Below are 15201 nucleotides of genomic sequence, written 5' to 3'. Positions count from 1 at the left end.
AGGTGCTCCAGCTTTCTTTTTGATGCCCGGAATTGTCAACTGTACTTGCGGCCGGTGCAGACACCACAATGGGGCTGATAATCGTGTAGCAGGCGTGAATTGTGAAGTCAAGTAGGACTGATGTCTTACAACACTTTTGGCAAATGGTGAATGTGGCCTCTTCGCTGGCAAGCAAGCAAGATGGTGTGAGGGAATCCGAGTCAGACGTCGGATGTGTGCCCTCAGTACATCTGTAGCAATATAGAATGCCAAAGGGGAGTCTCTGGCAATGGCCACTGTCGCAATCGATGACGTAGTTTTTGGGAGACCAAGACAAGTTCTGAGGGCTTGGGCTTGCACACTCTAGAGTCTGCGGATATTTATAGTGCAAGTATTTCCTACTACAGGTAAGCTGTACCGCAGAAAGCCCAAGAATAGCGCTTTATGTAGCTGCAGCATTGATGGGACTGTTGCGCCCCAGGACTTCTCACCGAGAAACGCGAGAAGGCCCACAGTGGCAGCCAAACGCTTTGTCATGTATGAGACGTAGGGACTCCAAGACAAGTCTCTATGAATGATGACGCTAAGAAATCGATGCGTTTGTCTGTACGGTACATTTTGGGCATTAATCCGCACAGCATACGGGGCAATCGCTTTGCGAGTAAAAGCAACGAGTGCACACTTCTCAGGTGAACGGTCCAGGCCTTGCCTTCTTAGATACGTTGACACAGCCGTTGAAGCCTCCTGAAGCCGTGCGCGGACTTGTACACGTGTCACTCCTGAAGCCCCTATACCAATGTCGTCTGCATATACGGAGATCTGTACGGTTTGCGGTAACGAATCGGCGAGACCAACGAGCACCAGGTTGAATAGGGTAGGGCTAAGTACTCCGCCTTGCGGTACACCACGAATGGTATAGCTAGACGGCGTTGGTTCGTCTTCAGTCAAAAGAAAGAAAGATCTTCCAATCAAATAGCTGCGTATCCAGCGAGAGACGCGTCCACCAATTCCTACAGCTTCTAAGGCGTCCGGAATTTCATGATAATGTACATTGTCGTAGACACATTTAACATCAAGGAATAAGGCCGCAGTGATTCGTTTCAAGTGTTTCGATCTGGTGCTGTACATACCTTACAAGGTCAACAACGCTGTCTATTGACGAGCGTCCGCGTCGAAATCCAGCCATTGCCTCTGGATAGACGTTGTAAAATTCCAAGTACCATTCTAACCGTGTAGGATCATTATCTCCATTAACCTTGCCGACGCAGCTGGCCAGTGTTATTGGACGGTAAGATGACAATTCCAATGGAGATTTGCCAGGCTTGAGGAGCGGAACAAGGCGACTGGATTTCCATGTGGTAGGGACCATGCCTTCACGCCATGATGCGTTGTATAGGCCAAGGAGTGCATCTCTGGCCGCCTATTCAAGGTGTGCAAGCGCAGAGTATGTGATGCCATCGGGTCCTGTTGACGAAGATCGCCTGCACCCAGAGAGTGCGGCCTACAGTTCTTCGATGGAGAAATGATCTCGTGAGCCAGGGGTAACAATAAGAAGAGGTGTGCAAGGCTGGAACGTCGGGACCGCGATCCTTGCGCAGTAATCTTCTGCTACGTCGCCTTCTCGGCGTCCTTGATGGAGGGCCAGAGGGGACGGCGCTGTTGAGGAGCTGTTCGAAGTCCACGGACTGTTCTCCAGACAACCGACAGAGGTTTACACTGATCTAGAGACTCACAATTAGTTTTCCAGCGTTGATTTTGCAATACAGCAATGCGACGCTGAATTTTCTTTTGAACACGTCTGGCCTCTCTAAGGTCGTAAACCGATTTAATCCATCTTTACCGTCGCTTCGCTCGCCGGCGGATTGCATGGAGGCTCTGTATTTCCGCCTCAAAATCCATGTATTTCTCCAATGGCCGAAAAGAACGCATAGAATCCTGCGTGGCCTTGGCGATCTGAATTTCCAGTGTGGACGAAAAGCCTTCGCGGCATGCGTCTTCCATAAGTGATTTAAACACGGACCAATCCATTGTTTGATGCATATTTGGAGAAGCCGAATTGGCTAGGCCCTTTTTCAAAGTGCCTACATTGTTTGCCTGGTGTCCTGAGATAACTATAGATGAAGAAACGAGATTGAGACTCAGTATTCATGAATAAGAGGGAGGGGAGAGGGATTGTTACCGATGATGCACGATCAAAGTTATACGTTTTAAAGAAATTCTGGGGTCTTGCGGGCCATCACCACGATCTAATTACGGGGCATGCCGTATAGTAGGGACTGCGAATCAATTTTGCTCACCCGATATTCTTTAACGTGCATCCGATGCATGGTACCCGAACGTTCTTGCATTCCGCCTCCATAGAAATGCGGCCGCCGAAACCGCGATCGAACCGGGGACCTATGGTACTCAGCAGCGTGACGCCATAACCACTGAGCTATGCGGCTGAGGGTATAGTTTAAATTGTGTACGTTATATCCACAGTGGCTTTAGAAAAATATTTACTGGGTATGTCGAATTATTGTATATACAATCATTCGACATATAGTGATTATATGCCCCTTTTATTTTTCTTTCGTTTCTTTTTTGTTTCCGAAGCGTCCTGGTAGACCTGAATGCGGCACCAAGCGCGCATAGAGTGCAAGATAGAAACAGATGTTAAAAGGAGCAATAAGAGAAAAATTACGTGCCCTCTATTACGTGCCCTTCTACAATATCAAAAAAAAAGAAAACAACAAAACAAACAAAAGCATCCTTACCAGGTGAGGAGGCTTGGTGAAAAGACGCAGAAACGAGGACTAATGGCTACGCCGCCATGAAGTTCTCGCAACAGCTCTTCATGACGTAATGGATTTTGACGGCGTCCGCTAAAGCCTAGTTAATTATGTTACGTCAAAGATGGGCCACATTGCATTCTAAAGGAGCCAAGGACTGAAGTTATCAAGGTTCGAAAACATTTAAAAAAGTAAAACACTATGAAATTCCTGACGTCACACTGGCGTATACCGGCGCCGAGCTTTCAGCGCAAAGTTCGAAAAATGGAACATTGGCCTTCATTTTCTGTCTTAACAATAAACGCCTTACCACGAATTTATCAATACAGAGTTTTGAAAAGATACTTTATTAGTTTGAAACTGGCGTAGTACTTCTCTTTAGAGCCCCTTTAACGACGATAAGCAACCAAAGTTTCAAGGAGATGGAGGAAATGCAATAGCTTTAGCATGCGCATCAACCGCTGCATCATGAATCGTTACCGACTCCAAAGCAGCCTTAATTACACCAAGGGGCTTATATCTCCTCAAGCACACTGGATTCTTCCAATCAAATAGCTGCGTATCCAGCGTAACACGCGTCCACCAATTCCTACAGCTTCTAAGGCGTCCAGAATTGCATGATGATGTACATTGTCGTAGGCACATTTAACATCAACTACGCCCCCCAGAACAAGAACCAGATCAGGAAAGAACAGTTTCCGAATACGCAAAAATGACTACTTACGGATAAATCCTGGAATACTATAGAAGTGTTCGCTAAAAATACCCTCCACCTGACAAATAGCTAAACAAACATCAAGCAACTACATGGAGACTTCTACAAACAAGCACCTTCCCTACACCACTACTCATGCACCGAATACACCCAAAAGCATACTCATCACACTGTATAAGACGTGCAATGCACCACGTGCAGACCTACATCACATTATATGGGCATGCTCATCAGCTCCAAACAATGTCATACACAGCATAAACCACAATGCTAAAATAAAGACTGCTGAGCAGTGGGAGGCTATATTGCTCAGCGAATGCCCAGAAGACCAGCTCTGGACTGTCCAGCTGGCGGAGGACGCCGCTAGGTTCAAGGCCTGGCCTTCGTGTGACGGAAAGGGGCGCTTTACGGGAGCTAGCCGGCCGGTTCCTCCGATTCCCTTTCGAACCAAGCCGGGACTCTTCAATAAAGATGTTTTTCTTTCTCTCTCTCTCGCTCTCTCTGCATGGAGGAAAAAGAGAGAAGACAGGGAGGTTATCCAGCGTAAGTACCGACTGGCTACCTTGTGCTGGGGAAAGGGTTAAAGAGAGTAAAAGTTGATAGAAGGAATTGAAAAATAAATAGAGAAGAAATGCACACAATTCGAAGTTTGTGGCTTTGCAGACACGGAATGCTCGTTTTCTCTCTATTTTTCAGGCGTCATACAAAACGCGGCAGATGTATGTCCCTGTGTTCTGGGTGTATTGAACGGGGCACCAAATTTATATTGGATATAAGGGTCATGATATGGGCGTCGGCAAACTTTAAAATATGCGGGTTAACTAAACAGTGCCCTTGCAGTGAATTAATTGTGTAAACGATCCAGAACTTCGTAAGTGTATTTTACGAAGCGCATAGAAGCTATGCCGGCTAATTTCACAGAATTTTACATAGCATTGAGTTCAAAGTTGGTGATAATAAGGGCCACAATATGAGTGATATGCGTGCCAAGTTTAACGTGTGTTGATTAATTGCAGCATTTGCATGTTGGCACCACATGTGCCACCTATAGTATACATATGGTGGAATAATGGAACAGTTTATGGGTGATCTGTAGGCAAAGTTTATATATAGTGCGTGGGTTAATGACGGCATTTGCAGTAAATTATTCAAGGGTTCGAATTCGTTATCTAGCCGTTATCTACAATGTTTCCCAGTTTCCTTGGACAATCTAATATGGTATTTAACTTAATCTTTCCGGGAGTAGGAACATATTATATATATATATATATATATATATATATATATATATATATAGAACGAAAAGAAAGTGAACCGAGGGGCCCGATTTTTATTAATAATATTATAAGAAGCCAACAAACATTGACACCAAGGACAACTTAGGGGAAATTACTTGTAATTTACTAATTCAATTAAAGAACTGATATAATAATGGAAAATGAACATTCATGAAAGAACAACTGTCCGCGCAGGTGGGGAACGAACCCACGTCTACCGCGGAGCCGTTTTCCCATCCACTTTCTGGGGTATTTATGTTTTACAACTAGAACTAACCCTGGGAGTGTTAGCCAGCGCCACCACTCACAAACCTAGGGGCGGATGTGGAACATCTATTCTGCCGCAGGCGTCACGAGCACGTGATCTTTTTGGGTGATGGCAACTGGTCAATAAACCCACATATGCTAGCTGAAGGCACCAATGTTGCCGGATTCGAGACCCTCGTTATGTATTGAACCAGAAGAAAGGGAACCAAGGGGCCCGATTTTTATTTATAATATCATAAGAAGCCAACAAACATTGACACCAAGGACAACATAGGGGAAATTACTTGTACTTTACTAATTGAATTAAAGAAATGATATAATAATGGAAAATAAAAATGGATGAAAAAACAACTGTCCGCAGGTGGGGAACGAACCCGCGTCTTTGCATTACGCGTGCGATGCTCTCACCATTGAGCTACCGCGGAGCCGTTTTCCCATCCACTTTCTGGGGTATTTATGTTTTACAACTAGAACTAACCCTGGGAGTGTTAGCCAGTGTTAGTGTTAGCCAGATCACGTGCTCGTGACGCCTGCGGCAGAATGGATGTTCCACATCCGCCCCTAGGTTTGTGAGTGGTGGCGCTGGCTAACACTCCCAGGGTTAGTTCTAGTTGTAAAACATAAATACCCCAGAAAATGGATCGGAAAACGGCTCCGCGGTAGCTCAATGGTGAGAGCATCGCACGCGTAATGCGAAGACGTGGGTTCGTTCGCCACCTGCGGACAGTTGTTTTTTCATCCATTTTCATTTTCCATTATTATATCATTTCTTTTATTCAATTAGTAAAGTACAAGTAATTTCCCCTATGTTGTCCTTGGTGTCAATGTTTGTCGGCTTCTTATGATATATATATATATATATATATATATATATATATATATATATATATATATATGTCACGTGCTGGTAAAATCTCTGAAGTATATGTGGGATAAGTAAGAGCACTTGCAGTGAGTTACCTTTACAAGCGCTCCAACATGTTTACGAACTGCGTATAATGTTGGCCTGCGGTCCTGGAAGAACAAAATGTGGTCCCGAGCTAATATTTTATTATTTTTTTTTATTTAGAAAGACCCCAGAGACCTACGAAGAGGCATACGGTGAGGAGGCGTATGTTAGGGGCGCCTTTTTACATTTTATGTAAAGAGGGGCCCCGTTATGGCTGTTATGTGTGCAAAGTTTAAAACGAGTTTATTAGTCACAGTGATTGCAGCAAATAACTTACGGCACCGCTCGAAAGCATTCTACAAGCGTTATATGCGCATGTTTTCGTGGTCTCCTGTAAAAATGAAATGTGACCCCTACAGTATAAATTTGCGGGCAAAGTTCGAAAATTTTAAAATATGTGGTCTAATAATGGTCGTGGAAAATTATTAATGCAGTTCATTGAAATAGACTGCTTGACTGCAAATTGTTATTCTTCAAGATCAGAATCTGCTGTGCGTGTGTGCGTGCGTGCGTGCTCATGCGCGCGCACGTTATGCATGCAAGGCTTCATATATAGTACAAGTACTGAAACATTACCTATTGTTGACCGTTAGCTAACCCGGCGCAAGTTCTGGTAGATCGCGGGTTTAGTCTATCTGCTAAGCGCCTGATATACCTGATATCCCGTCTAATAAAGCAGAGCAACCAGGTACGACGCGTTCAGAGGTCCATGGTTCAGAGGTACCAGAAAACGCCACCAGGAAAATGCAGCACAGATTCTATAGAAGCATATTCCATGCAGCGATAATTTTATAGTCACAGATCTCGTCGTCTCCCACAGTCTTGCTCGCACCCGTACAGAAAGAAAGAATTGAGCAAGCGCAAATCAACTTGGTTCAAATGTGCTCGTTTTTGGGTGCCAAGATGCAAACATACAATCAGCCTGACGCCTCCAAGACGTGCAAATAATGTTAGCTTCGGAAAGCAAGGTAAGGGGATGAAGCAGTCTTGTGCTTTACAAACAACGTTATCTGACTGGCCTAATAGTGGTGGCTTATTCATCCTCGCAGTACACACACAGGTAAATGTATAGGAAAATGTGATAGCGTGCTTGGACTTTTTCACTAAGTTGAATTTTTTTTTATTTTTTTGTAACAAGTCACAAACTTTGTTCCCGACAGCCACGTTCAATACATTTTCTCAGTTTTTTTTATTATTTTTAAGTAAATACGTTGATAGCGGTATACCACGATACCAGGATATACAAGGATACCAGGAAGTAATCCAAATACCACGAAGAGAAAGACAGAAAACACGTTTACTAAGTGCATTTATTTATTACTAAATGCTTGTTACCGACTGTACCATCTTTTCCTTTTTCCTTCATTTCTGGGGTGCGATCGTGCAAACAGCTCGCTTTTCCGTTCCTTCGCTTGCCCTCTCTGGATTGATCAGAATTGTGATTGCGTCAGCGGCCGTCAGAGACAGCGGGGCGGTACCGCAGATTTCCCACATTGTGACGTAGCAGTCAAACCGAACGTGCGGAAAGCGAGCTGTTTGCGCGATCGCAGCCCTGGCTCTGTGCGTTGTATACGCGAAAATGCGCATCGCAAACTGCGATATGACGTGGCTCCTATGTTATTAACTACATGTATTGGTTTTAAGAACACTTGGGGATAGTGTTATCACCCCTCAGAACTCCCATCTACCACTCTACGTTTTTATAGAGAGAAAAAAATTAAGCTCGAGTAGTACAAGCAAGAAGCAGGGATTACGGTGTCGAAACAATAGCGACCAATACTATACTGCTCCGCTGCCGAGATAAAGTAGAAGGACAAGTGAGACATGGAAATGTTCCATTTTACTTTCGTAATCGGCAACCCAATGAACAAAAAATAATGAATTTGTTTAGCCAGCCCATCTATGGCACAGCCACAAAGGTAAGCTACTGGAATTATGTACCGTCATGTCGCAGGTCTGCGATGGTATGAAAGCAAATGTCCTTCGTAAGTGTTAACCAACGTAGCAATAATATATGAATTTTTATACAATCGCTGTGTTTGTCGTTAACGTCACAGGCACTGAAGTAAGTCAACTGAACAGCCAAGTTTTCAAACCGCTGACTATATATTCAATACCAGAGAGATCGCATGTGCCGGTCAAGAAAACATCATTGCCGCCAATGCCAACTTAGGACGTGCTTATACGGTACGTGTTACTGTGCCGAGAACCGTTGAGCCTCTTCCAAACTCATACGCCACACCCGGAATCTGCATTGCCCGCATAGTTATTCACCCCCTACTCTTTTAATTACCGCGGAGTCTGCCGCGGTGAGAGAGTGTCGGTTTGCCCCGTCATCATTCCCAGTGAGCACGCGGCAAACATTACGAGCGGACTCCGCATCACATCACCCGGCGCCGCTTCCTCTCCGCATAAACCTGCGCTAGCTCGTGAAAGCGCAATCGGCCTCACCTCAGAGACCGCCGCACCGTCCTACCTCACTCACCCACACCGCGCTTAGCGCGCGTACTCGCGAGAGAAAATCGGCCGATCGAATGAGCCCGGCTGGAGCTGTAGCGAGCGCAGAGTTGCCACCCTTCTGCGATCCGGCCGGATCAGAGGGAGGTATGGAGGGGAGTGGGGTGCCTCAGCGGCCGCACCGGCCGCGGCAGCTCGGAGCGGCAGCGGTAGCGCGTAGCGGCGGCGAGGTCCGCTGTGGTGTGGGCGGCCCCCGCATAATGCGCGCGGGCCGGGCCGGCGGGCCAATGGGAACGGCGGCTCCCACCGGGCGCCCGGTTCCCCCATGCATTGATCCGGGAACCGCGCGGGGCGAACCGACTCGTGTATAATTCATAGCGGGGAGCGGGGACGCGCACGGCGCTCCGATGTACCCGACGGCCGCCGGGCCGCTCACGCTCACGCACCGGCCGAACAGTTCCTTCCTCGTGGACAACCTGCTGGCGCGGGGCGTCGAGGCATCGTCCCCTCCGGCCGCCGGTGTCGTGGTCGGCTCTCTAGTGTCGCACCACCAGCAGCAAGTGGCCGCAGCCGCTGCCGCGGCTCACCAGCACCAGCAGCTGCAGCATCACCTTCAGCAGCAGTTGCAGCAGCACCAGCAGCAACAGCAGCAGCAGCAGGAGCAACACCAGCAACAACTGGACTGCTGTTCCTCGTCGGGAGGCATGACGCCCCGGGACGACGACGACGAACTGCGCACCCCGCCCCCACCACCGCTCAAGTTTGGTGTGACGGCCATCCTGGCCGACCACGGAGCAGCAGCGGTGCACGGCCGGGACAAGGAGCGCTACTTCGGAGGAGCAGCCAGGAGCGCGGCAGCCGCGTCTCTGCTGGCTGCGGCCGCGGCCACAGGTGGGTGCTGCCGCCTCTGCTTGCCTCCCGTTGGGGAACCGCGGGTGGGAACCACTTTGCAGGCTGTCTATATACTCTTCTTGGATCTCTGTCAGCACACGGATGACAGCTGCGCGATATTGCATGACCATCGGTTTACACTGCACTCGTGTTGGCACAACGTCTGTGAAATCTTTCGGGGGCGTTTGGGGAATCTCGCGAGCGCTGCTGAATGCAACTATAGCTGGAGCATCATTCTCGCGGCTGCAACTGTCTTGGTTGCCATCGACATCAAGTTGGTCGCTCGTTGTTGGCGAACTCTTCTGTGGTGCAGTGTAGGCCTTTTAAACCTGCACGTCGAAGTGAAGTGGAGAGGGAAGACCCGCGCACGTAATGCAGTAATCACCCCCATGAGTCACTGTTTCCCGCTGCGGGTTCACTCCGCCAGGATTTTAAGAATGCCAGATTCTACGTCGCCGAGTTCAGTACAGCTGTGAAAAGGAATACCTGAGGATCTACACACGTGGGACGTGCCAAGAAGCGTCAAAAAACATGTTCTGTTGTAAGGCGTAAAAATGTCACTGCACTACAATCGGAAATTTACCGACGTTTCAACGAAAAGTAGCAGACTCTTGCGCCTCCTCCGCGGCTGACAAAAGTAAGCAGCAGTCATAGTCATCTATACTTCGAACGACAAGTGCGGGCGTCATCAGCGCACGCCTTCGCCTCCGTCCGTCACGGCCACGTGTCTGTTCATTCCGATATAAGACGTGCCAATTGCCATGCCACTCAAATGTATAATGCTCTAGACAGTTGTTATAGAGTATGCACGGGTATAAAGCAATGTGATAAGAGCGTAATAGTCACAAACTTCGCATAAACGCAATCGCATTAAGACTTCACAAACGAGAAGTCATGATCCCGTTTACCGTGTGACCGAATTTACCGTGCATACAAAATCCTAACCATCACCTGCTCTATTTTAAACTTTCTCTTGAATGCAAAAAACATTTCTAACTGTGTAACTCCTCACTTCAAATATATAATGATAACAGTTTGATAATCGTTATCTTTATTAATTATGATAACTACAGGCTGTAAACATTCAAATATGACGCCACCAAACGGAAATTAAAGCAAAAAATTAAATAAGAAACTTCGTTCCTGAGTTGACAATTATCATGCAGGGTTAATTATGTGCACAAGTATGTTTTCACAATTTTGCGGAACAATGCGGTTGTTCAACAACACGCAAGCGTTTTACTTTAACATAGCGCAAAGCTTTGCTGAATGTGATCAACCTTATATTCATGTTTAAGAAGCAAATTACATTACTGAAATGTCAAGTGGGTGTCACGAGCTTGACGCATACGTCGACACACATGAAGATGGGCACGGTCACGGCATGAGCAGAGAGTAACATTATTTTCGAATGTCATTAGTTTCTCATTTTTTCTGAGCTTGTGAGTAGCATAACACACAAATGATCGCGTGTTCATTTTGTGGGCGCTAAAGTCCCTAAAATAAAAAAATAAAAAATCAGACTAAATGAAACCGGCATAGGTTTCATTTACGCAATCACAACCTGATTTGCCCCTTGTTAAGGTTTCAAAGGGGAAGTTTATTGCATCTTGTATCATGTCTAAAACCTACATACTGTTGATTCTTTCTGACGTTTCATCAATGTTAAACAAAATAACACGATCACATACAACATTATACCATCACATAAGTGTGCCGCGAACAGTTTACAAATTGGTTGTTTTTGTCAATGTCTTTCAATCATATGCACTAATATTCAACCTTATACAATTATACAATATTTGTATCACGCTCTTTGTAAATAAAATTGTTTTTATATGTATATAGGCTTGCATTTTTTTTTTTTATGGTAGCTCCTCCCGGATATGACAAGAGCTTCCCGCTTACCGAACGCTGAAGGCTTAGTTATGCATAAGTTAGAGTACGTGCATCTGGTGGCGATAGAAGTTTAAAATCGAATATCCTTCACAATTAATAGAGCACAATAGTGTTAATAGACGTTAGTATTTATCCAGTGCATCGACAGCATAAATGCATGTCTTCTTCTTTTTCTTCTTTTTTATGAATGAAACATTAGGCGCATTTCTATTGATATACTTGAGCTCTGACAGGCAATGTTGTGTAATTGTGCAGTTGTACGATTAATCGACAGATGCGGTTGTTTACCTGACATCTCGTGCACCGGCAACTCTTCTTCAATGGAACGTGTAAATCATAACACTGTCGCTGCGGTATACGTACATAATACTGCGACAAATTGTACATGATCTGCATATGAAAGTCATTTATAAGGTAAATTCGCGCTCCGCACGTTCCACGGTATCAATTTACAGATGCTGCTCAGTGCTAAACAACGCTCAGTCAGTGTCATCATTCGTTTTTCGGTTTTTTTTTTTTTTCCCTATACGGAGACATACGCTTATGACTGTATAATTGAAGATCACTACGACATTGATGTAGTGGAATGTAAAGGGCACGTCGTGCCACCGAAGAATCAGAACGGACATGGTTTGCAAGTGTCACACAGCAGCGGTCCTTGCTTGTACCTTATCGGACAAGCCATCTTAGCAACCATATCGCCAATACTGTGCTTCCGAATGCAGTCCACATCACGCCCCTTTTTCTGCTCAATGGTGTAGATCGGCACAAGCGGTCTCTTTTTAAGTAAGTTGAACTTGCGAGGTGATTTGCCGCGAGCTCGTTCAATATAATGTGGGCTGCTTCGGCTCATTGCATATACATCTACGAAACAAGAACTATATTCTCTCGTGCTCTTCACTTTCGTCATTTTACACCTCCTCTCCCTAGGCAGGGTAGTAAACGAGACGGGCCTCCCCACCTTTCCTTTTGTCTCTAGCTATCATAAGAACAACAACAATAATCATCACTCAATCAATAATCATTTATTTACCGTGCCCAGGAACAACCCTAAGGTCCGAGTGCTGGCACACGCATATACTACTACTACTACTACTACTAATAATAATAATAATAATAATAATAATAATAATAATAATAATAATAATAATAATAATAATAATAATAAACCTTCTTTAAACAAAGGTTATAGTTCATGTCTATATAAGTAGGAGAACATGAAGGCATATGCTCCACAAATGCCGTATTGAATAATCCCATAGGATCGTATCTGAACATGCGTTTATTTATTTTAGAACATTTTACATCTTATAGTACTACTTAATATGTTTGTAGGCCATATTTCTTCGGTATTATGACACGTCATTAATATTTCACCTTTATGAACTTTGCGTCATCTACGTGTATTTATCATTCTATATTCTATGGCGGTCAAAGCTTCCACATACTAAATCTGTATATGTTACGTAATATTCATTAGGTTTGTGACAAGACGAGTGTTGCTGAGCTCAAGAACTAATAGGATACCGTTATGACTCATTATTACTTGGTATATGCCAAAAAGGGTGACAAGAAATTCTAATGTCAATTTGCAGCGACATGTTCGTTCGTAGGCTTTGTCCTTACACAAATGAGAAGGCTTGCGTAATGGCTCCCGATACGTGTCATTCAACGCTTATGCTGTACCTCGGTTGCGTCCATCTCTGTGTGAGTCGGTACTTTTTTTCCTGTACCTTATGCTCTTAACACGCATTCGAGATGAATACTTTTTCAAGCACCATTTATCCCCCTACCGCTTCCCCACGTGCAGGGTAGCTAACCTGGGTAACCTCCCTGCATATATGCATCCTTTCTCTTTCTCGCTCTTTCTCTCTCTTTCTCTCTCGGTACGTCGTATAGAAAAATGTCCCTGTCAGAATCTACGCAGCACCTGCATGGCATAGTTTCCTCACATCACGGATCACTTTCACGTCCTGAAGCATTATTCAATCTTAACCTCAAAATGTTGACTCCTTCTCTATATATACGCATGGAGTAGAACTGGACGGGAGATGCTCACTACGTGATTATGCTTGGCGCTGCATGTATACAGCTCAGTGCCCAGACATATATCTCTGCGCAGAAATTACTTGTTCATCTGCACTCATGTGACTCTCCAGCATCTTCTTTTCTCTAAACCCGGGGGTGCGCTTATCTTTTTCTCACTTTTCAGGTCGGTGTCAATGCTACTATATAGTGGTCATACTGCGGTTCGCCTTCTGTACAGGACATCGTTGTCATCATTTTCTTCGTCCTCATACTCATTTTCTTCACTCTATAAGCCAGCAAGGAGACAAGAGTGGTGCCTTTACTGCGACAATGCCACAAACTCTAATGCCTACAAATTTCCAAGCTCTTGACAAATCTGATTCTGCGGGTCCCGCTACTTCTTTTCATCTCAAACTGTGCCCATTGTTATTAGTATTATTATTTTATTATTAATAGTATAGTAGTATTGTTATATACACTTGGGCACCACAACGCTTTTCGTTCTTACACTCGTTGCCAATTACTGGCCGCCGGAGCAATAATTTGTCCAGCATCATTATTGACTGAGATCAACTCTTACGAAGAGTTCTAAAGTATAAGAGCTGTTTGTGAACACGGGATACGCATCATCTCCTCTAGCCTATAAGCTAAAAAAAAATACTGCCAAAACCAGAATATGATTATGAGGCACGCCTTAGTGGGGGACTCCGGATTAATTTTCACCACCTGGGTTTCTTTCAACGTGCAACCAATTCACGGTACACGGGCGTTCTCGCAATTCACCCCCATCGAAATGAGGCCCGCACGGCCAGGATTTGATCCTGCGCTCTCAGGGCTTATATAGCAGAGCAACGTCAAAGCCACTATATGGCATCAAGCGTGTTACCTGTAAGCTCTCCGTGTCTCTATTTTCAACTGCATGTGCAGAATCTAATCGCCTCACGCTTCTTCTATAAACTGTGCTCCTCTTCTGTCTCTGAACTTTACTCCCGTCCTTACATTTACTCGTTGTGCTACCCTTAGATTTCGTTTGAGGTTACTGCTGGCTCCGTTTGCACCATTATTGGCGAGCCGCCCGGCTTCTGCAAATATGGACTACTATACAATGGCTCATAGGTTAGGAAGTTCTGGTGCATCTCGGGTGTTTACCGGTTCGATTCTATGCCACTGCCTGAGCGCAGCAAAGCACATTTACCAACATTTTCAGCTCGCGCCTAACGCGACTACTGTTAGTCAACATTATGCCATAGTGCTTAACGAGACGCCTCGTATGAATCAAATGCAGCTTTTGGGCGTAAAAATCTACCATTACTGTCTATATTATCGGAATTAGTTGATAGCCATAGAAATTGGAGCCACTTGTCTCAATTTAAATATATACGTGCATGCAGTTGTGACTGCTGGAACTTAGTACATCACCGCCTTCGTTGTCCGGCGTTGACCGCTCATATATACGTGGTACGAAGCACTATAAGTAGCGGACTATCCGTACACAAAACGTAGTGCGGATAACACTGCGCGCAGCAGACGAACCCGAGTATAACGAACCCGGATAAAGTGGATTAATCTCTGTATCGAACACGCGAAATTTACTAACTGGTACTCGGCGTAAAATAAACGCTCGCGGTAACAGGACGTTTGCTAGTCGCAAATACGGGCGCTCTGTATTTTATAGCAGGCTACGCCTGAGTTACGCGATGCTGTATACCTCCTCTATTTTCCATTACTGTTTTTTTTTCGTTTGTTTTGTCACAGAAGTTTATTATTGATGCTTTAGACAACCGTCCCCTCGGTGGCCTATAATTTTCGCACGATAACATCACTGATAAAGATTTTTTTTTGTAACGTAGAGGGCATCGGTTATGTCGAACAGCGGGCGTCCGCTGCCAGTGCCAAAAAGACGCTTGCATATGCCGCGAACGTCGGGTTCAGGGAAGTCATTAGAGAGTTTCGGACTAGGGTACCCAA

At 45.2% G+C, this 15201-nt stretch overlaps 1 protein-coding gene across 2 annotated transcripts in view; it reads left to right on the top strand.

The window, feature by feature from the left end:
• The first annotated feature begins 8669 nt into the window (after positions 1–8669).
• The window catches only part of LOC119448750 (motor neuron and pancreas homeobox protein 1-like), a 129032-nt gene continuing 122500 nt past the window's right edge, over positions 8670–15201 (top strand). The window contains exon 1 of one of the 2 annotated variants that reach the window (XM_049665824.1): positions 8670–9306. In XM_049665824.1, the coding sequence (XP_049521781.1) occupies positions 8823–9306 (484 nt within the window). In that variant the 5' untranslated portion in view covers positions 8670–8822. The remainder of the gene's footprint in view (positions 9307–15201) is intronic. The other variant, XM_049665823.1, reaches the window with a different exon arrangement.

Source organism: Dermacentor silvarum, chromosome 4, assembly GCF_013339745.2.
Source record: "Dermacentor silvarum isolate Dsil-2018 chromosome 4, BIME_Dsil_1.4, whole genome shotgun sequence".
NCBI lineage: Eukaryota > Metazoa > Arthropoda > Arachnida > Ixodida > Ixodidae > Dermacentor > Dermacentor silvarum.
The sequence above is the reverse complement of the archived record's forward strand: the minus strand, read 5'-3'. Positions and strand labels throughout refer to the sequence as shown.